Consider the following 22,405-nt stretch of genomic DNA (forward strand, 5'->3'; position numbering starts at 1 on the left):
AAGAGGCTTCTCTGAGAAGGGGATAAACAGTCATAAATGTGTCTGTGGGAGCCGGGACACGGGACACAGGAGTGCCACCCAGCCTGGCCCGCGTTCAGGAAAATAGAGTGCTTCAGCAGAGCTAGTGCCTGGGGCTGAAGGGCAGCGAAGGGCAGGAGGGAGGTGCAGGTGAGGGCAGGGCCTAGGAGGTGTGCTGAGGGCCCAGGGGGGCCCTGGCCACGGTAGGGTTTGCACACACCCACACTTTTTTAGGCTGCCTGCTGCTCTTGTGCCTGAATTGGGAGTATCATCCAAAGTCTTCTAGAGATGGTGGTCGTGGACCCTGACTTGGGGGTTGGGGGGGTTCAGTGGCCTCCCAGCAGCACACCGTACTGCTGAGCCAATTCTACACTTCTGGTTCCTAAAACACAGGAGTGCACTTGGAGTACTTTTGAAAATGCATGAGAAGTATCTCAGCAAACCCTCTGCTCTCTCCAGGAGGTGAGGATCCTCACAAAGTCCTGTATTGGCGTGAGCACTGGACCAACAGTCCTGACTACTGGCCTCTGTTTTTCCACCTACAGAATGGGGAAGTATTTGTTACTTGTTTGGGGTCCCCTACAGTTTTGATACTCCATAATTCCACTACATATTGGACAGTGTTGAGACACAGTGCAAGAAAGGCAGTTAAAAGTGTAAGTGTTACCAGAAATAAATCCTGGCAAATATGGTCAAATGACTTTCGATGAGGGTGTCAAGACCATTCAATAAGGAAATAGTCTTCAACAAACAGTGCTGGGAAAACTGGATATCCACATGCAAAAGAAGGAAGTTGGACCCTTAGCCAACACCGTACACAAAAATTCACCTGAAGACCTAAATGTAAGACCTAAAACTATAAGACTCTTAGAAGAAAACATAGGCAAAGACTCATTACAATAGATATGCAATGATTTCTTGAATATGACACCAAAGGGACAAATGGGGGGGAAAAAAGACAAATTGGAATTCATAAAGATTAAAAACTTCCATGCATCAAAGGACATCATCAGGGGCTTCCCTGGTGGCTCAGTGGTAAAGAATCCGCCTGCCAATACAGGAGACACAGGTTCGATCCCTGATCTGGGAAGATCCCACATGCTGCAGAGCAACCAAGCCAGCACACCACAACCATTAAGCCTGTGCTCTAGAACCCAGGAGCCCCAACTACTGAAGCCCTCACACCCTAGAGCCCATGTTCTGCAGAAGAGAAGCCACCGCAATGAGGCAGCTTCACACTGCAACTAAAGAATAGCCCCCCACTTGCCACAACTAGAGAAAAACCCACGCAGCAATGAAGACGCAGCACAGTCAAAATAAATAAAATACTAATAATAGTTTTTAAAAACCAAAGGACACCATCAACAGAGTGAAAAGGCAACCTACGGAATGGGAAAAAATGTTTGCAAATCATATATTTAATAAGGGATTAAACAGAATATATAGAGAACTCAAAACTCAACAGCAAAAAGCCCTAAACAACACAATTAAAAAACAGGCAAAGAACTTGATTAGCTATTTCTCCAAAGAAGGTGTACAAATGGCCAATACGCAGGTGAAAAGACCATCATCCCTAATCTTTAGGGAAGCACACGTCAAAAACACAATGAGATGACACCTCACATCCGTTAGGGTGGCTACTGTCCAAAAAGCCCAAAATAAACAAATTTAGAAAGTGGAAAACAATTAAGCATTGACGAGGATGTGGAGAAATTAGAACCTTTGTGCCCTGTTGGTGAGAATGTAATATAACATAGTCACTACGGAAACAGTATGGCACTTCCCCAAAACATTAATAATAGGGTTACCATACAATCGGGTGATTCAATTTCTGGGTATATAATCCAGAAGAATTGAAAGCAGAGCCTCAAAGTTATCTATACATCATTGTTCATAGCAGCATTATTTACAATAGCTAAAATGTAGAAACAACCGAAGTGTTCACTGGCAGATGAAGAGCTAAACAGTTAGTGGTATATACACACAGTGGAACACTTTGTCGTTGTTCTGTGTCGACTCTTTGCCACTTCATGGACTGCAGCATGCCAGACCTCCCTGTCTTTCACGCTGGAATACTATTAAGCCTTTAAAAAAAAAAAGAAGGAAATTCTACTTTATCCTACAATATGGATGAACCTGGAGGACATCATGCTAGTGGAATAAGTCACAAAAAGACAAATACTGTATGATTCTGCTTATATAAAGTAATAAAGGCAGTCTTCATCATGAAGACAAAAAAATAGAACCATTATTGTCAGAGGCTGAGGTGAAAGGGGATGGGAAGTATTGTTTAATGGCCACAGAGTTTCAGTTTTACAAGATGAGAAGAGTTCTGGAGACAGACAGTGGAGAGAGTTGCACAACAATATGAATGAACTTAAAATATCATTAAAGATGGTTAAGATGACAAATCTTATGTTATACACATTTTATAATAAAAAAAAGCTGGAAGACAAAACAAAGCAAGAAAGGTGCAACATATACTATCAACCACTTACTTTTAAAAATTTTTAAGTTTTTGAATATATATATATATATATACACTTGTGGTTCAAATATTGAAATGTATATAAAAGTATGCAAAAAAAAAAAGCATACATGTTAGAGAGACTAGCCTCAACTTCTGTTGCTGCCACTCAGCAGCTGTGTGGCTTAAGAGCATTGGTTTAACTCCTCTGGGCCTCATCGTTCTCATCTGTACAATGGGGAGATTATAGCACCTGCTTCCTAGGGTTGCTGAGTTTGAGAAGGAACAACAGGACCCTGGAGCACCAAATACGGTGTGTGCTCACTCAGTAAGGGGACTGCCTCTTCCTCCCTTCCCTCCTCTTCCTCCCTTCCCTGTCATCATCGCAAGCTGTATGCTTTTACATGGAGTCAGGTTAGAAAAAGCCCATCCCTAGATTAGTGTCAGTATCCTTTCAGTACAATTTATCAAGTATCTCTGCTTTTAGAGGCCTCTATACCATTATCCCCTTTGACTCATGTGTGAATGGATATCTTCTTTAAGGAGTTTCTAGACCTGTCAGGGGCTTTCTCGGGCGGCTCAGTGGTAGAGAATCTGCCTGGCAATGCAGGACATGTGGGTTCAACCCCTGGGTGGGGAAGATCCCTGGGAAGGAAATGGCAACTCACTCCAGTTTTCTTGCCTGGAAAATTCCAGGGACAGAAGAGCCTGGCGGGCTACAGTCCGTGGGAACACAAAGAGTCAGACACGACTGAACAGCTGAGCACACATGCACGCAGACCTGTCAGAGAGAAGTGGAAAAGCTGGCAGAGCCCTCCCTGACCTGGGGTCCGTGCCCCTGGTGGGACATGCAGGCAGACAGGGGTGTGAGAGGGCCTCCCGGCTGAGGATCCTTCGCCAAATGCTGGCACAGGCCGGGCAATGCGAGCCTCTGGTATTGAAGCACAGTGGGCCCTCTGCCAGGCAACCAGGATAGGCCCCCAAGAGACACAGAAACATAAGCCCCCGATGGGCTGAGGGCACAGCTGTGAGGTCACTCAGCCCAGGCAACTGCCAAAAGCTGGGGCTGGGGTCCTGGAGACCAAGCTGGTGCTGGGCCCGGGCACAGTGACTGGCAGATGGTGGCCGTGGACCCCAGAGCCCTCCGTCTACCTAGGGAAGCAAATGTGCCAGTGCCAGGCTCTGGGAAGAGCTGCTGGCAGAAAGGTGCTTTCTTCTCCCACTCTGTGCCTGGCCCAGCCAGGGATGAAACCTGTGTGGCCCTTGCAATGTGTCATGGGGACCTGAAGGACGAGTGGGCTCAAGGAATCCCTTGGCAACGTCTTCCAAAGCAAACCTCATTCCTCCTCTCTTCCAGTGTGTCTGTGATCACATTCTGGAGTCAGCAGAAGTTCAGACTAGACTAGTCCTGTTGTCATCGGGCCTCCCCCAGCCCTGGCGTGTTTGTATCCATGAAAACGTTATGGTGCTCACATGTGTGTGGATGTGTGCTTGCTCAGTCATGTCCGCCTCTTTGCGACCCCATGGGCTGTAGCCCAACAGCCTCCTCTGTCCATGGGATTCTCCAGGCAAAAATACTGGAGTGGGTTGCCATGCCCTCCTCCAGGGGATCTTCCTGACCTAGGGATCGAACTGGAATCTTTTGTGTCTTTTGCACTGCAGGCAGATTCTTTACCACTGCACCACCTGGGAATTCCCATGGTCCTCGAGGTCTGAGAACTTTAGACGCTGAGCCATGAGGAGGGCAGAGCTCCTAAGCCCAGCCCCCAGCTCACGCTTCCTCCTGCCTCACCTCACTTCATCCTCACAACTACCCCATGAGACTGGACTTGATCATCCCCTTTGCACATGTGAGAAAAGGTGCAAAGAGGCACACGAACTTGCCAGAAAACAATGAACCGAAGACAAGGCAGAGCCAGCCCTGGAGCCCAGGTTTGCTCTAGTCTAAAACCTAGACAGCATATGAAATAGCAGAGACATCACTTTGCAGACAAAGGTCCATATAGTCAAGGCTATGGTTTTTCCAGTAGTCATGTACAGATGAGAGAGTTGGACCGTAAAGAAGGTTGAGCAATGAAGAAAAGATGCTTTTGAATTGTGGTGCTGGAGAAGATTCTTGAGAGTCCCTTGGACAGCAAGGAGATGAAACCAGTCAATCCTAAAGGAAATCAACCCTGAATATTCACTGGAAGGACTGATGCTGAAGCTGTAACTTTGATACTTTGGCCATCTGATGGGAAGACCCTGATGCTGGGAAACATCAGGAGTAGGAGGAGAAGGGGATGACAGAGGATGAGATGGTTGGATGGTATTACGGACTCAATGAACATGAGTTTGAGCAAGCTCCGGGAGACAGTGAAGGACAGCGAAGCCTGGGATGCTGCAGTTCATGGGGCTGCAGAGAGTCAGACACAACTGAGCAACTGAACAACAGCAATGCTGACATCAGGCCCCTGGGTAGGTTCCTTCAGCACAGGGGCGCCACTGTGTCTTGAAGTTCTCTTTTTGTTTTGGTAGTGCAGAATACAGACCATGTTGGGGACAGACTTGTGGGTGGCATTCTGGGTGGATGTGTAAGGAAGGGCTGAGCAGGGAATTCCCTGGTGGTCCAGGGGTTAGGACTCGGTGCTTTCACTACCGAGGCCCAGGTTCAATCCCTGGTTGAGGATCTAAGATGCTGCAAGCTGTGTGGCCAAAGGACTGAACATCTGGCACACAAGAGTGAGCGCCTGTATCCATGAGCACAGCCGTGAACATCTTTATGCTCTGCATGCACGATACCATGTGGGAATTAAGATGGGTGCTGAACATTCGGGGTGGCGGTACTTTACTGTTGGGCTTTGCACCGTTAGGGCAGTTCTGGGGTGGAGGTGTCTGAAAATATCAGAGATGTGTTTGGCATCTTCTGGGGGAGGGCTCGGGAAAGGTGCAGGATGGATGTGCATGACGGTGGGTGGATGAGAGGAGGGCAGAGGGGCTCATGGAGGAGAAGCATCAAGCCCTCGGGGGCTGTGATGAGCTGGGCAACCTAGACTTGCTGGGCCAGCATCCCCTCAGGGACCTGACCCCAGTGTCCCCAGAATCGGGTACCCAAGCCCTGTTGATTTAGTAATGAGATAATATGGACTAAAGAGGGAATGAAAGATGATTTGAAACTCATATTTGCCATTCGTAGGTCTGCAGCACTCTCAGGTAGGCTGATGGGAGAGCCTGTATTCCTTCAGCTGCACATTGGAGATAACAAGTCCTTCGGGGTTTGCAGAGGCCATCAGATGCAGTGATACACAAAGGCCCTGCCCCGTTCTCTAAGCGTGGTCCCTCAGCATTCAAGGTTTCCTCCCTTAGGTTTCTGCTTTCCTTACACATCCCCTGGTCTCTCCCCTGAGGCAGCCAGACAGGCTACAACCAAGTACACGCATGCAGGTGACCCCTCCCTTCTCAAGCCCCCTCCAACGAATTTCGAACTCAAAACCAAAACCCAAGAACTGCTCTTTCCACATGTTCTTCACACAGAGCCAGGCATATGGCCATTTATAAGTATGTTGCTTGGTAAGCAGGCTTCCCAGGTGGCGTGGGGGTAAAGAATTCGCCTTCCAATGCCAGAGACACAGGAGACGCAGGTTTGATCCCTGGTCAGGAAGATTCCCTGGAGTAAGAAATGGCGACTCACTCCAGTATTCTCACCTGAAAAATCCCATGGACAGAGGAGACTGGTGGGCTACAATCCATGGGCTTGTGTCCATGGACACAACTGATACACACGCAGTAACAAGTAGTGCCTACATGCCCTATCCTGGCCTTTGGCTCAAGGCATATCATAGGCCAGAAGTCTCTGCTACGAGGATACTCTTCATTCCATCCAAGGGACCCAGAGGGAAGCCATCCTCTGTGGAAGAGGAAGAGAATATTTCTGAATCTGTTTCTAGCTCCCACGGAGTGAAGGCAGGAGGTGGTGAGTGATTCCCTCTTCCTCTGCCTTTGCTGAGCAAAACCAGCCATGCAGCTGGCTGGAAGGCAGCTCCGGGGTTTGGTATCTTCAGAGTCCCTGGGTTTGTAACCTGCCACCTTCAACACCCAGGTGCTTTGCAACAGCTCTTCCTGGGGCTCCTCCTGGTGAGTGATGAAATCCACCATCAAATTCCAGAGAGACCCACAAGGAGGCGCAGGGACTGAGGCCCCCACGGGACCCTGCCTCATGCCGCCTCTCTGCAGTGGACGCAGTTGGTGTCCAGTGGGAAGGGTGCTGGGAGGTGGTAGGACATGTGGTGTCTCCTTTTGACCTTTCCCAAATTCTTCCAGTTGGTGGTGGCCTGTTAGTTTCATGTTCTTTACCAGATCCTCCTGTTATAAAATAACTCATGCTGATGGTTACTATGGCGCCTGGCCAGGATGAGTGGTTCCCCTAACAGAGGAACCACAAACAAGGCAAATGCCAAAATATCTAGAAGAGACAGCTGCACACCCATCAGAGGAAGAGGCAACAGTTTAAGCAAAAGACTCACCCAATCTGGGGAAAATGCCGGCCTTGGATCTGCAAAGGCCCCAGAAGTAGGAGAGAGCACTGCACGTGTTCTCTGTGTCACTCTTATCGGGGAAGCAGAGCCTGGGTCAAGGCCATGATTCAGAAGACCAGCAGATTCTGCAATTCATACTAACACTTTGTCTGACACAGCTGGGGAGCTACTGGCCTCCACCAAGAACAACCATAGTCCTGTCAAACAAGCAGCTCCCTCCCCAACACACACAGAACTTTCATATTCTTTCTGGAATGCAGATGAGGGTTGGAGACCCTAAGAACCTCAGACAAGGCGGGAAACAGAGTCCCCAAGGCAAGTGAGTATTTCAGAGAAATTCTCTACTGGCTTGTCTGAGCAACTCCAGTGGAGGTTCTCAGGATGACACCATGGATCGGGGACCAAGGGGGAAGCGAGAAACATCAGGAGTCATAGCAGTGACTAAGATATCCATTAGATGACCACTCATCACCCTCCACCCACTGTCTTCAGAAGGCAGATTGCAGGCTGTGAGGGCCCCTTAAAGATGAGGGAAACCAGAGGAAAGTCAGAAATCCGATGAACCTGTACCCACGGAAGCTCATGGACAGGGAAATGAGAAACACTTTGTCCCAAACAGTGAGCACACGCTGGACTCCACCCAAGGTGGGGAGATATTATAACTCTGCTCCGGGATGTGATTAGTATCCCAAGAGCCAATGTGAGTGGATCAAAAGGAGCTAAAATTCACAGGAGACTAGGCAGGAAGTCCAGCGATCCAAGGCTGTGGCATTGGCATTGGTGAGAGATCTCTCCTCCCTTGTCTTACTCCCTCAATTAAAAAAAAAAATGTGTGGATTACAGATGGTGCAGCCCAGACAAGAGGGAAGGATGCATGGCAACCCATCGGAAGTCAGGAGAAGGGTGCAGCTCAAGTGTCAAATTTACAAAGTAGGTGTAGCTCTCAGAAGACAAAGTCAAGACAGATGATGTGTGGCTAGAGCAAGGTGGGGAAAAAGACAAAACGGGAAACATAAAGTGAAAATACTCTTGATGGGCTAGCTGGAGGGAGGATATAAAGGCAGAAGTGGGAAAGGTGATGGGGGAGCAGGCAAGCAACAGTCAGAATAAAGCAGGAGAAACAAAATATGCTTTCTGAAAGAGCATACTGCACCATGGGAGCCTTTAAAGTCTGCCCATTTTAGCCACAGGTTAGGTCTACATGTTACCAATATAGTTAGCAGTTCCCCTGGAGAGGTCCCCCTCATGTAGGGGAAAGACTGTTAGCAGTGTCAAAGGAGAGCTAAGGGGTAATCAACAGAGGTCTCCCTCGGCGGAAGCATCTGCATTGTAATATTTACAAGGATGCAGGGACTTGGGGAAGAAGAGCTAGAATTATAGGCTCTTTCGTCAGGTCTGTTAAGGGACACAGCTGACACTTTTCAAGAAAATAAATAAAAACACTAAAACTTCAAAAATGCTGGGCCAAGTGCAATGTTGATGTGAATGATACCCAAGGGTACTGGTGTGGTTTCCAGTGGTTGGCTGCTTGTACTTCGTCCTGCACTGTGTTGTGATACCTCATAGGGTGACTTCAGACCCTACAACTCACTCCCTGGGTCACCTTAAGCAAGGTCCTCAGTGCCTCTGTCTCCTCTTCTGTAAAATGGGAATAATAATAAGACTTAGGTCTTTCAGTCGTTACAGGGACAAAGTAAGATAAGCTATGTAAAGCTGCCGGCACATAACAGGCCCTTGATAAAGACATTTCCTTCTCCCATACTCTGAAGAGTAGTTGCAGAGATGGGACACGTGGAAAAGTCAAAAAATGAAGCAAGCAGTAAACAGCAATGCAAGGAAGCTATAAAGGAATGTATTAAGGAAATGTCATGTTTAGGTACCAGGTAATGGTACTGTTAACATTCGGTGAGATTATTGTCAGGGAAAAAAAAAAATATGGAACCCTTCACAACATGGAGCAAAAGAATGATGCTGAAGATTTTTTTTAAGGCTTTAAATTTGTAATGTGGTTCATGTGCAATGGGAAAACTGCTAGTTAAAGAAAATATGAGGTTTTAGGGGATAGAGAACAAAGCATGTCCCCAGGCTCAGTATGGAAATGACAGCGACCCAAGACCACCTGAGCCGAGAAAGTCCAATTGTCAGAACCGTCCTTCTGGGAGATTTTGGTGGAAGACTCGGAAAGGGGCCTGAGATCAAGGGTCTAGCTTATAAAGGAATCACTTCATAAGCAAAGACAGAAGTGAAAGGGGCACAAGGGATCAATGGAAGTGGAGTTGGGGACTTACGGGAGACTATTTTAGAAACAAGTTAGAGAAAAAGAATTGTCACACAGAGATTAATGATAAAATCAAGGCCATTTAGTAAAAAAATAAGAAAAAAAATCTGTATAAGGAAGCACATAGGGACCCAGAAAATGGATAAGGGATATTTTGTGCTCTGAGGTCTCTTTATTTAGCAAGTCTCCAAGTTTAATATTTTTAAATTAATAGACTATGATGGAGAGAGGGGGAAAAAAAGACCAGAAGCACACAGCAGAATGGTCATACAAAGAAGCAGGTATGGCAGTTGGGAAATCATGTCATTCCTAAAATCCATGTTTCCAGCGGGTTGGTTTTCAGCAGCTCAATTTATATTTTGCTAAAAGATTTTCCAATTCACACCATGGAGGCACGAACCACCCCCCCCCCCCCCCCCCAGCCCAATGAGGGAGAACACAGAGCGGGGAAATTCAAACCATGGGGAGCCATCAGCCAGGCCTGTGGCATTTCTGGAAGCAGCCAAGTCGATACTCGGGTTGGGGGCGTTGGCATTCACTTGTGCCAGTTCTTTCGTTCTTACCTTCAAAGGCAAGTGCGTGTCATGTCCAGGCCCAGTGCTGGGTAATAGCACCAGCAGTCCCTGCCCACGGAGCCTTCATGCTGAATGGGAAACCCCCACACAGACAGCTGTGGTTTAGGATGACCGCTGCCCAGGTGGGGCACAGGGGAGGTTCGGAGCCACACATCCGGGGGGGCACTTGGAGGTGATCTAGTCCACCCATTCCTTTTACACATAAAGAAACAGAGGCAGAGAGAAACCAAGTGGCTTGTACATAGTCATCAGGCAGTGGCAGAGCTGGGAGCAGGACAGTGGCTTCTGGGGAAAATGTAAGAGCTTGCTCCATATACTGCCATACAAATCAGTTTTATTTCCATAAACGGTTTGGTAGCCTCCACAACAGTGTCCAACCACATCATCGGTAGAGTGTCACATTTCAAGGTACTATATCAATCTGATATTTTTAGCAGATGGATTCCACAGGTTTTGTTATAGTGCATCCACCTGGCTTTCTTCTGCCCCGACTCTCCACCTTTAATGATTGGGCAAATTCACCCCCTTCCTCCCCCAAAGGCTGAGGTACAGATCTTTGCATGTTTTCAACTTTAAATAAATGCTACAATCCTATCTCTAGAATTCTCCTGAATGCCTTTTTCCTTTATCAATGCTGCTGACTCTTCAAATCCACCAAGACGGCCCATTAGATTAACGGTTGCTTCTGTCCCTAAAGGCAGAGAGCCAAGGGAAGATTCTGGCGAGAAAGACCTATCTCTGTTGCTCAAGAGCAGACCTTGAACTTGCAGGGACCAATATCCATCTCCCGATCCTTTTCCACATGGTGCCTGGTTCCCACTGACTTCCAGAGGAGCTACAGCAGATGGGCATCCGAAGGCAGAATTAACTCAAGAGTCATTACATGAGGGTGTTCTCAATTGAGTGCCCTGGAGTAAATAGTAATTACATGTTCCTTCAAGATTACTCTCAGCCTGAGACGGGGAAAGAAGAGAGTCATGGCTGACTGACCACAATACCCTTAGCGTGTGCACACGCACACAGCACACAGGCTGGTCACAAGTCTGGATTTGGAAATTTCCCCTAAGATTGCATGATGTCGCTTCTACAAGTCCCTTGAAATGTACCAGTTGGGCCCCCTTGGAGACATCAGAAACTACTCTTACCTATTCCCATTTTTCTTTCCTCGCTAAGCACTCCCTAAATATGCACCATTCAATATGTGGTAAATAAGCTATCCCCACTCTGTTACGTTGTACAGGAGGAGGAATTGTCTCTGTGCAGAAAACACACTCCAGTGACACCACTGCACTCCTGGACGCACAAGACAACCCATCTCGGAGACTTCCCTGGTGGTCCCGTGGTTAAGACTCCATGTTCCCAGTGCAGGGGCCCTGGGTTCGACCCCTGATGAGGGAACTAGATCCCACACCCCTCAAGGAAGGCCACATGCTGCAATTAAGAGCCCGCGGGCTGCAGTGAAGATCCTGTGAGCTACAACTTGACCCAGTGTAGCCAAAAAAAAAAAAAGAAAGAAAACCCATCTATTCCAATCTCACAGCTGGACTTCAGCAGCCATGTATGCTAGGCCATGAAGAACAGAGTTCCATGAGGGAGAACAGGTTTGGCCAGACCACACCAAAGCCCAGGCAGACACTGGGAGGATGCTGACTTGATTATGGGATATGACAATGCAGGGAATTGCGGGGGGCCAGGGATGTATTAAAACCACTTCTAGAGTAGCATCTTCTGCTGCACTTATAAGCTGCCTGGGAAGGGGCTGGAAGGAATGTAAAGACTTTGGAAGTTTCCACCCTCTTGACCTTTTCAGCACAGGACCCAGAAAATGATGACAACGACAACCAAAATGTCATCTCCCTCAACAACAGCTTTCCAAATTTGCTATCGTGCAGGCACTGTTCAAGGGCCTTTATAAGGATCTCCTTAAACCTTCACAACAGCTCCACAAGGCAGGTGGTCTTACCATACCCATCTGTATAATGAGGAAACTGAGTGGAGTGGAGAAGGTGGGAAGCTTGTCCAGGTTGCAGCAGGTACGAGGTGGACATGGGTCCAGCAATGTGGCTCTAGCACCCGTTTTGTCTAACACCACCCAAACCACTGCACGGAGGTCAGTGTGCAGGAGAATAAGTTAGTCTAAAACAGGTAAACACTTCCCTTTCTTAAGGAGCGCTTGCCCTCTGATTCTTTTCCTTTCTTTCTTTTGCCCTCTGATTCTTATGCTAGCTTCTCACCAATCTTGTGAGGCTCTCAGCCCAGGTTTCAGCCCCTTTTGCTGGTGAAAAAATGAAGGTAGGTAGGGGCTAGGGACTTGCCGAGGTCACCCTGCTTGGAAACTCTCTTCCCAAATCTCAACCGTGCTCCCACCAAAGGATTTGAGTAAACCTTGAGGAGCAGGACTCTGCCCCTGGGGCTTCTCCAGACGCTGAGAGGCCCGAATGCAACTTCTGGGGCCAAGGATTGTGAGGGAGAAGTATCAGGACCACAGAGGCATAAAATCATGGTGGTGACAAATTGAAAGCAAAATTAAAAATGCAGAGTTTATATAATTGTTTTTGAAAAAGAAGGCCTGACCAGTTTTCTGCTCACTGCCCAGGTGTACTTACAGACAGAGGGAGGTGAGGAGTGAAAGAGGCCTAGGAAGATGCTAGACGGTAGGGACTGACTGAGTTGGTAAAGGCACAGAGCCCCCCAAAAGCCAAAAGTCTGGGCCCAGGGTTTTGTATTAAAGGATGGGGCGGGGACTTCCCTGGTGGCTCAGTGGTTAAGATTCTGCCTGCCAGTGCAGGGGACGTGGGTTCCATCCCTGGTCCGGGGAGGTCCCACATGCCGCAGAGTGACTAAGTCTGTGTGCTGCAGCTACTGAAGCCTGCTCACCCTGGAGTTCACGTTCTGCAACAAGAGAACCTGCTGCAAGGAGAAGCTCGGGCACCACAACTGGAGAGCAGCCCCCCTTCACCGCAACTAGAGAAAAGCCCGCTTGCAGCAATGGAGACTCCGCACAGTCAAAAATTAATTAATTAATTTTTTTAAAGGAACACGAGCAGGCTGAGCTGTAATTATCGGTTACATCAGGAGTACCACGAACCAGGTTCACCATGAACAATGGTTTTAAAATATAACCTTTTAGAGCTGGAGGGCCTAAGAGATCTCATCCACTCCTTCATGTTATGATGCAGGGAACTGAGGCCCTGTGCTCCTTAATTATCACTGACCCGGGGTTGAACCGGACTGAACCCACCTGGCACCTGCCTCTGCCCGGGGTACTCGGCTGCTACCTCCATCCACTAGAGACACAGGCGGAAGCAGCCCTCAACAGCAGACTTCCCTCTCATTGACTTTTGTTTTTAACCTTTTTTTTGGCCACGCCACACAGCATGCCACATCTTAGTCCCCCAGCTGGGGATCGAACTCAGGCCCCTGGCAGGGGAAGCTTGGAGTCTGAACCACTGGACTGCTAGGGAACTCGCGGTTTTTCATTAATAACTTTGTATTTTGGAATAATTCTAATATCACAGGAAGTTGAAAAGAAAGCGAACAGAAGGTTCTGTGCACCATTCAGCCTGCCCTTCCAGCTGACTCATACCCACATAGAGTTCTCACACAACTGCAGATATACGTGGGGTGACAGGTCTCTTCCTGAGACTCATTACGGAGCAAACAATCCCTAACATTGCTATCTCAGATCATATGCTACTCCCCTCATAGCCGTGAACCCTAACACACACACACACACACACATGCAGCCTAATCAGCAATAATTTCACTCCTGAATATTGCTAGAAAGATCACTAAGCCAAGCTAATCAATTGTCTCAGCCAGCAACCAGCCCCCGAGAGATGCCTAGACTTTTCACTGTTCTCATTTAACCCTTGGCAGCCTGAGTTTTCCCTCCCCTGTCTTCCCGAAGAGCACAAATACTGTTCTGGGAAGAATCCAGTATCGAAGATGATGTTCCCCAGTTGCCACCTTTCCAAAGCCTTGTCTGTGCTAATGGAAGCAGACACTCTGGAACACTTCAGAAGGAGGGTCTCCCTCTCATGTGCACCGCCCGGGACCAGCATGGTTAAAGCAAAGGAGAGGGACGCGGGGCCCCATGCAGAACAGCCAGAGGGGGCAGGCACCGCCCAGAAAGGGGGTGGGGAGGGAAACCGTCACAGGACAGATACCAGTTTAGCAATTAAATTTGACATCGACTTAGACAAAGCTTCTTTACTGAACAGGATGAAATTCCAGCGAAGGTTTGTCTACATGTGCATAAAAGACACATCTCATTCTCTCTCTGTTGCCCTCTTTTGTTTTTCCTGGATGGAGGAATGTGAAGAGGAACAGAGAAGGGTCCGGGCAGGACCACAGTCAACAGGTCAGGAGCTGATGTAGTTAAGGCAGCTGAACATTCGTAGCTTCAAGTCACTTCCCCCTCCCATGACTGAGGGATTGGGAGGCCCCCTTGCGAGGAGAGACTCCATGCAAGTCACTTCGCATGCATTTATTGAGCACATACTGTGTGTCATGCATTGCGCTTGGCACTGGGGCCTCCAAAGCTGATAGCAAGGAGGCAAAAGGGAGGCTGTGACCATTTTAGTGTTTAATAGCAGTACCTCCAACTCTAGGAAGGAGAGCAGAGGGGAGGAACATGGGTGGCACTGCATTCCTACTCCGATCGCCTGGTCAGTGGAGGAAGAAAGAGAGGAGGGCTCACTGCCTTGAGGCATAGAGTCTCTGCAAAGACACACAGGGAGGGTCAAGGGCATCGGCACTGGGTGCAGCCCAGGAGAGGACACCTCAGGGGTGAGGCCCACGTGGCCTTTGGATTCACTGGTCGAGCAATCCTGTTGAGAGAGAGGACTGAGCAGGCACCTGCTGCCTAGAAAACACAGCCCGGTGGGCTTCACAGCTGGGATCGGTCTGCCCTGCTCTGGGGGTCGAGACTGAACTGCCATCGGAGAATGCAGGATGGAGAAGGTGCAAGAGAGACTTGGAGAGCCAAGAACAAAAGCTGCTCATTGGAATGTGAGTGGGGCCAAGCGAGTTGACCAAACTCTGATCCGACAGAGCAGAAAAGAGTCAGGCCTTATTCCCTGACTTAGGACCGTGGTCCAGCCCACACCCTCCCACACTCTCTGCTCTTCACCATGGTTTAAAGCCCCAGGTTCCTTCCAGGTTGGGGCAGGGTGTGTTCCCAATGTGCCTTGAACTCTGGTTTCCAGTTGCAACAGCCCGCTGGAGGGTAAAGCTGCAAGTCTTGCTGACATAGGACTCTGCTCACCAAAACTCAGAGAAAACAGCCTGTTATAGATTGAATGTGTCCCCACCCAGATTCATGTGTCGGAGCCCTGGTTCCCAATGTGACGGTATTTGGAGGTGGGACCTTCAGGGGGTAGCTAGGGTTAGATGAGGTCATGAGGGTGGAGCCCCCTTGATGAGATTAGTGTCCTTTTGAGAAGAGGAAGAAAGCAGAGCTCTCACTCTCACCTCCATGTGAGGACACGGCAAGAAGACAGTCCACCAGGAGAAGGTTCCTCCCTGGAACCTGACCATGCTGGCATCCTGATCTTGGACCAGCCTCTAGAACTGCGAGAAAATTAATTTCTATTGCTGAAGCCACCTTCTGTGGTGTTTTGTCACGGCAGTTCACGCTAAGATATGCCTCAGTGGGAGGCATAAAGATGTGTTTTTAATGGTGTGACATGGTGTGGGCAGAAGTGACTGCTCTGTGCTGAGCAAATAAAAAGGCTGAGACTTACTAGGTAAAAGGCTAACACTCCACATGCACTTCATCTTCCCAACATCTCTGTGGGGTAGGTTCTATGTGTGCGTGCATGCTAAGTCACTTCAGTTGTGTCTGACTCTTTGTGATCCTATGGTCCACAGCCTGCCAGGCTCCTCTGTCCATGGGGTTCTCCAGGCTAGAATACTGGAGTCAATGGTCACTCCCTCCTCCAGGGCATCTTCCCAACCCAGGGATCGAACCTGAGGCTCTTAGTCTCCTGCACTGGCAGGCAGGTTCTTTACCACTAGCGCTACCCAGGAAGCCCGGGTTCTATAATTACCCCCATTCAACAGATGAGAAAATGGAGCCCTTAAGAGATTAGGTAGCTCAAGTCTCACAGCTGAGAAAAGGTAAGGTTGGAACTTGAACTCTGGCTGTCTGACTCAGAATGTACACTCTTAACCACAGCTCTGTGCTGTCCATGGAGGCACTTGTCAGGAGAGTGAGCTGGACTTACAAAGAGGAATGCTATGTAGCCCCTAGAGTTAGGGGGTTCCTGATGCAGTGAGGGAGGCTGACAGGAGCAGTCCTCCTGTGATGGTGGGACATCACCTGGGGCCCCAAGAAGAGGAAGATGCCAACCAGGTAAGGAAGACGTTACAGAAGAGCTGGTGTGGACACGTTTCAAAGGCCACCTTGACCTGAGGGCTCATGGCCACTGAGTATGAAACACGAAGAGAAAAGACAGTGCCCAGGTCAGAGGGAAACAGAAGGCCAGAGGACCCTGTGGACAGAAAGGTAGCTTTCAGAGCCTCTGCTGACCTCATGGAGCAGGGGAAAAGAACCAAGCGAAAGGACTAGAAACTGCTCACTTGACTGGTGGAGAAAAAAGGCCAAGTGTGCAGAGCACTCAGAATCCTCCAGTATCAGGGATTCCTGCCCTTGTCCCCGAAGCTGGAGAAGGAAGAGGCTACAGTCCCGGGAGCCATATGGCTCCAACATTCCCCTCTCCTCTACTGTACACTTGCCCAGAACTTGGACTCCTGACCTCAGTTTGGCCTTGACCTTGCTTGACCTTGGCCAAATTGCTCCGTGCCTTCTCTGGCTGGAGATGGGAGTGTTCCACCTGCTTTCTTCTAGGCACAGTGAACCAGCTGGATTTTGAGGTCCTGGAGTGCAGTGCGTGGAGCTGAGGGGCTCAGACTGATCACGGAGCAAAGGGGAAGCCAGTGGGGGTGCCAGTTTGCTCTTGAGGGGGAAGCCCGCCCTCTGCATTTCAGAGACGGGGCCAAAGTGGGGGAGACCCTCCCCACCAGCTCCACCAGGCAGCTGGGGGAACTCTCCCACTGCCTGTAAATTGAGCCATTCTCCTGTCTCCACGTGCTCACCTCCGGCCTGGAAGAGAATTGATTTGGGGAGCTGAAGGCACACAGCCCCTCCAGGGCCTGAGTGAACCCAGGATCCGCGTCTGCTATGCGGGGATCCTTTTCTGAACACAGCAGAGCTTGTGCCACGGTCTCCATCTTCGCTTTGTGAAATGATCCCCCCTCTCTCTCCTCCACCTTCCACTTGGCCCAAGTTGCACAGCAGCCTGGAAATGCTGATGGCTTAACTGGTTTAATTTTTTTCCCCAGCAGCCCTGAGGGGTTTTAACTCTTTCCTCCTGAAGAAGCCCTGCTTTTGGAGTTGAATGTTTAAATTCTCACTGGGAGACTCATAAATATTCGGAGTCACTCTCTCCCTCTCTGTTTGATTAGGAAATGAGCCTTTAACTCAATGTAATCCCCAAGCCATTAACAAAAAAGCCCTCAACAGCTCCACTATTAGAATTTCACTCTTAACCCGCTGAGGATTGAATTAGATTAACATAACTACCCACAATCTGAGTTTATTTTCTGTGCCAGATAGAAATGTGTTTTTCAGGGAAGGTGAGAAGGGGGAGGGAAGGGAGGGGGGAGACAGAGAGTGCAAGAGTACAGGAGGATAATGAAATGTAAAAATAGAGATAAGAAAAAGATGGACAGATACACTGTAGAGGTGAAGTGATGGGGAGAAACAGCTGTACTTGGGCTTTGGTTGAAAAATCCTGCCAGCTGCCATTTTTTATTTGTGGGATATTTGGAGGGGAAATTGTTTGAATGAGGGGAGCGCTTTCCAGGTATTTGCAGTTCCTTCTTCCTCGAGATTGATGGCCCTGCACCTGAGCCTGCTGTAGTCCAAAGCACCTGCTCATTGGCCCCACTGTCCCCCATTTGGGAAGAGGTCGGGGCTGGGTTTCTACGAGCTGGCGGAAGGGGGGGACGCATAAAACAACAGCATGTACACAGGCGACTGTGAATTTACATCAAAGAAATAAACAATGATGAGGATGGAATGGGGGAGATTTTACCGACTTGAAGTCACAGACAGCCCCGTGACCAATTACATGTAAGAAATCAGTTTGGAAAAAAAAAACAAATGAGTTTGACAGGAGCTTGGTCCACATAAAATTAATCGCTATTGAAGCAGAAACTAAGTAATCACAGGCTGCCTTATGCAAAAGCCTTGCAGTTTGCCCAACTGCATCTCTATACATAAGTCCAAAGGGGCAAAACCACATCCTGAACTTGAGGGGGAAAGCCAGGCCTTCCAGCATACTGTCAAACAAGCCCCCATTCCACCTAAAAGTGTCCACAGGTAGCCAAAGGAAGGAGCAGTTCTTGTCTACATATGACAACAAATATTCTCTCGTCTCAACTGATAACACTAATAAGAACACAGGACTTATTCAGAAACATGGGACTCACCCCCACTGCATTTAATCTGGGGCCGGCAGGCTCCAGGGTGCATGCTGAGGAGGGGAGGGAACGGCTTGCTCTTGTATGAAAAGGTTTGGAGAATCTCATACTTTTACCTAAAAAGCCACTGAGATCAGACAGTCCTAACAGTTCAATTTTGCCAACAGCTGGCTGCTGAGGTTTCTGAATGCAATGTCTCAATCACTTGGTTCACTTGAGCTTTAATTAACAATCACCCACCAAATCCCACTTCAGTATTATTATGGGAAACCTTTGCAGGATATGTTTATCAAAACAGAGTCTGTGGACTAGAGAAAGTAATAATGCTAGGTATAGAATATGCCCATTTCCTTTTTTTTTTCTCTCGATTTCTGGGACTCTACTTTCCCTACTAGTTTTGAAATAATGACATTTCTCCTGATTTTACACAAAACTCTTTCTTCTAATTTCTCTAGCAGTGAATATAGTGAACATATAAAGTTTACTTTCAAATCCTAATGGGGATCAGGAAGGAATAAGAGATTAGAAAGTAAACTTCACATGTTCTGTCCTCCAAAATAATAAATGAATGGATTAAAGGCATTAATAATCTTAAATAAACACTGATAAAAATACAGAACCAAGAGGAGGAAAGTGAAAGTTTCATAAAGGTCAAAATAAAAATGAGATCAAACCACCTCTCTAAATATATGCCAGCGTCCATATTATTTAACTTTCTTCAAGTCAGTTTTGCTGTTAAAATGATTTTGTTTTTAATCAAAACAGTCCAGACATATCTGTTTTGTTTACTGCTTTTAAATTGTTGTAAAGATTGATGAGTTGGGATCTTGTTTTCCCAAAGAAATCAAGAAGTAGTGCTTAGCAATGCAGCTTATGCGAAGCATTGTATTAGTAAATAGAGACTCAGGTATTATTTGTCTTGTAAAAAAGGATGCATTTTAAAGTTGTATATCATATACATTAAGCATCATTGCTTTTTTATTCCCAAAATTTAGGGCTTCTATTTCTTCATAAATATTGTTATATATATTTGTTATAAATATAACAAATCTCCCCAACTGCAGCATTTTTAGCTAACACTATGCAGTTTCCAGAAACTAAAGCCCCAAATGTTCCACAGGAAGCTGGTGGCGTGTTAAGTGGTGTGGACCAGCAGACAATACCTGGGGACTGCCGTCTCTAGGAGTTGCCGGCGTGCTCACAGAGTCTGTGCTCTGCTTGTCTGAGACAAGTATGGCTTTGACAAGGACCCTTATATCAACTTTTTTCCTTCTCGAAGGATGCAGAGCAATGGCTCCACGGCACTCCACACCCGGCTTCTGTCCTTTCGGATGCTCCTCCACTCCCAGTCCCTACCCCACTTCCCCTTTCAGGATGAAGAAAACATACCAAATGAGTGAGCCAACAAAAGCCCGCAAGGCAAGACAAAGTGTCAGCTCTCATCCCAACTTCTCAAAGCAAACTCCGTGCAAAAAAAAAAAAAAAAAAAAAGTCATTTTCCTTTAAGGCGCTATAGAAAAGCTGGCTATCGGGACTTTCATGATTCCCTCCCTGAACCAGGAAGCTCCCGGGCTGAAGCCGAGTCTGCCGGGAGCCCTCCATCATCACCTGTCCTGTGTGAACTGGGTCTTCCCTCTGTAACCTTCCCAGCTCACCCAGAGCCGGAGCTGCCAGCAAATGAAAGTTTTCACGCTGGGAGACATAACCACCCCGCGGAGTCGCATGTAAACTTTCCCTTGCCCTTTTGATTTACTTACTTTTTCTCAGTGAAAACAAATAAAAAAACTAAAAGAGGACCTACTGATTTCCAAATGAGTTTGTGTAACTGTCCCTCCCCACCCTTCCGGGTCCCTCTGACCTTCCCAGGACAGTCTGCGAGAGGCAACATTTTCCTCTGGGTCACCCAGAGATGCTCGAGGGTGCCGAAACCCAGGATGAGAGAGCAGGCAAGGGGGAAGATATTTTCATCCATGAAAAAGACAGAGCGGGGGAGAGAGAGAGAAGAAGAAAGCAGCGTGGTGTGGGGCAAAGGACAGAAGGGTCCAGGGCAGAGTCAGGGGCGGAGGGTAGGAAGAGTCCGGTACTTACATGCTTGGGGCTGGGGAGGGGACAGGGTGGCGGGGAAGGGGCTCCCCTCAGCTGTTTCCAGTCGCTGATGGCTCGTCGCTCAGCTCCTCCAGCACCAGCTGACAGTCCCCTGTCTGTGTCTCTTTGTGACTAAGGACACAGTACTCCCAACCTATAAATAGATCCCGACTCCGTGATTGATATAACAGGCAGCTGACAAAAAAAAAAAAAAAAAATCCCACAACCATAACCAGGTCTTAAAACAGCAAAAAAAGCTCTCGACTTTCAACCCCACCGAGCTCCATGCAGACTCCATGCAGATGGGCACTGGAAAGCCGGGAAGAAAAATATACAATGAAGGGCAGGAGGAAATGGGGAGAGGACAAAAACCAGGGAAAGTGTGAAAGGCAGTTACTTCTCCAGCGGAGGACTTGGGGTCATGGGAGAACCAAGGGGTGATGGACAGCCGAGAGAGCAAGGAGGGAAATGGGCAGGAGGGTCTGACCCGTCCCCCCACTGCACCCCACCCCCCATCCTCATCCTGAGCTCCTGGCCCGATCAGGGCTGGAGTCAAAGTCCTGACTTGGGAGCATTCGTCAGCCCAAGTGCTTTCCACGAAAGTTTCCATGCCTCCTGCCAGATCAGGAGGCAGGGAGGGAGCAGACAGAGCTTTCCTAGCTCAGAGGCCAGGCAGGCTTTTCGGGGGGACACACAGGACATTCCTGGAGTGGGGAAAGGGGAGAGGACGTGCAGGTGAGGGGCTGGGACTGGGGTCACCTGTGCCTGGCGTGACAGGGCCCAGTGGTCTGCTCGCAGCTGTAGTGGGTTTTAAAAGGATAGGGGTGACATTCCGGACAGAATTGCCCAAGGTTGAAAGGCCATGGGGCCTTGCTGTCTCTGCTTCTTCCAGAAAGATTTCCTAGGAGACTGAATTATTTGACAAAGCTTCTTTTTGGGGAAAAGATTCCCAGTCTTTGGGATAGTAAGGAGTCTCTAAGAAACACTGGCTGTTCCAGTTTGTGCAAAGGTGGGGCAGCCTCTTCAGGGTGGTCCAGCCCAACTCTGAAAGCTGAGGCATGGGGCAAAGTTTCTAGAAGACAGGAGAATAATGGAGAAATGACGGAAGTGTGGACTGTCCGCACTCACCAGGTGAGCTCCTGATTACCCCAGGGACTCCTGCCATCTGCAGGCTACCTCCTTTGGTCACAGCAGGGTCCTCTGTCTTGGTGCTCTGGTTCCCTGTGCACACAGATTTAGGTAGAATTTCAGATGAGGCTCCCTGTTCAAGAAGGGTCATGGATGGGCCCAGTCGCTTGCTGGGTGTGATGAGGGATAGGCATTTTATCATCCCTTAAAACATCCTCATCTCTAACTTTTTAAAAAATGAAGTGGAATTTCCTCCTCATGTTACATCTAATTCTTTGCTCTCCAGATCAGCAGATAATCTGAGGCTGGGGGTGTCCAGTCTGTTAAAGTCAAAACCTATTTAATATGCAGGACCTCAAACATTTGCACAGTCTGCCATTGGAATATAAGCTCCCAGAGGGGAAAGATACATGTCCGTCTTATTTACCACTGCCTGGCCAGCTCTACCATGATACCTGACACTTAGGAAGACTTCCCTGAAGTATGGATTGACTGACTAACTGATTGAATGAATGCATGAGTGAAGAGTGATGTCTAAGATACCCACCATTTGAATCACTCATTTGGACCAAGACATTCACTCTAGAAACGTCTGTATTATGAGAGTGCCCCAGGGAAGGGAGAGAATTAGGAATGGGACAATAGGCAGATAGAGTCTGACTGGCCTTCCGCTGAGCCACGATTTCACCTGCTCTGAGCACCAGGCCAGTGTGGCCACCAAGCACTTCCCTCCAATCAGGCCTGAAGGGCTTCCCTGGTGCTCAGGGGTTAAGACTCCACCTGCTAATGCAGGAGACACGGGATCCCTGGTCCAGGAAGATCCCATATGCTGAGGGGCAGCTGCATCACC

The 22,405-nt window shown here is 48.4% G+C and overlaps 1 protein-coding gene across 1 annotated transcript in view; it reads right to left on the reverse strand.

The window, feature by feature from the left end:
* ESRRB (estrogen related receptor beta) overlaps positions 1-20,865 on the reverse strand; it is a 182,255-nt gene extending 161,390 nt beyond the window's left edge. The window contains exon 1 of the mRNA XM_043921170.1: positions 20,431-20,865. Coding sequence (XP_043777105.1) covers positions 20,431-20,432 — 2 coding nt within the window. The 5' untranslated portion in view covers positions 20,433-20,865. The remainder of the gene's footprint in view (positions 1-20,430) is intronic.
* Positions 20,866-22,405: the final 1,540 nt, after the last annotated feature.

This window comes from Cervus elaphus, chromosome 12 (assembly GCF_910594005.1).
Source record: "Cervus elaphus chromosome 12, mCerEla1.1, whole genome shotgun sequence".
Taxonomy (NCBI): Eukaryota; Metazoa; Chordata; class Mammalia; order Artiodactyla; family Cervidae; genus Cervus; species Cervus elaphus.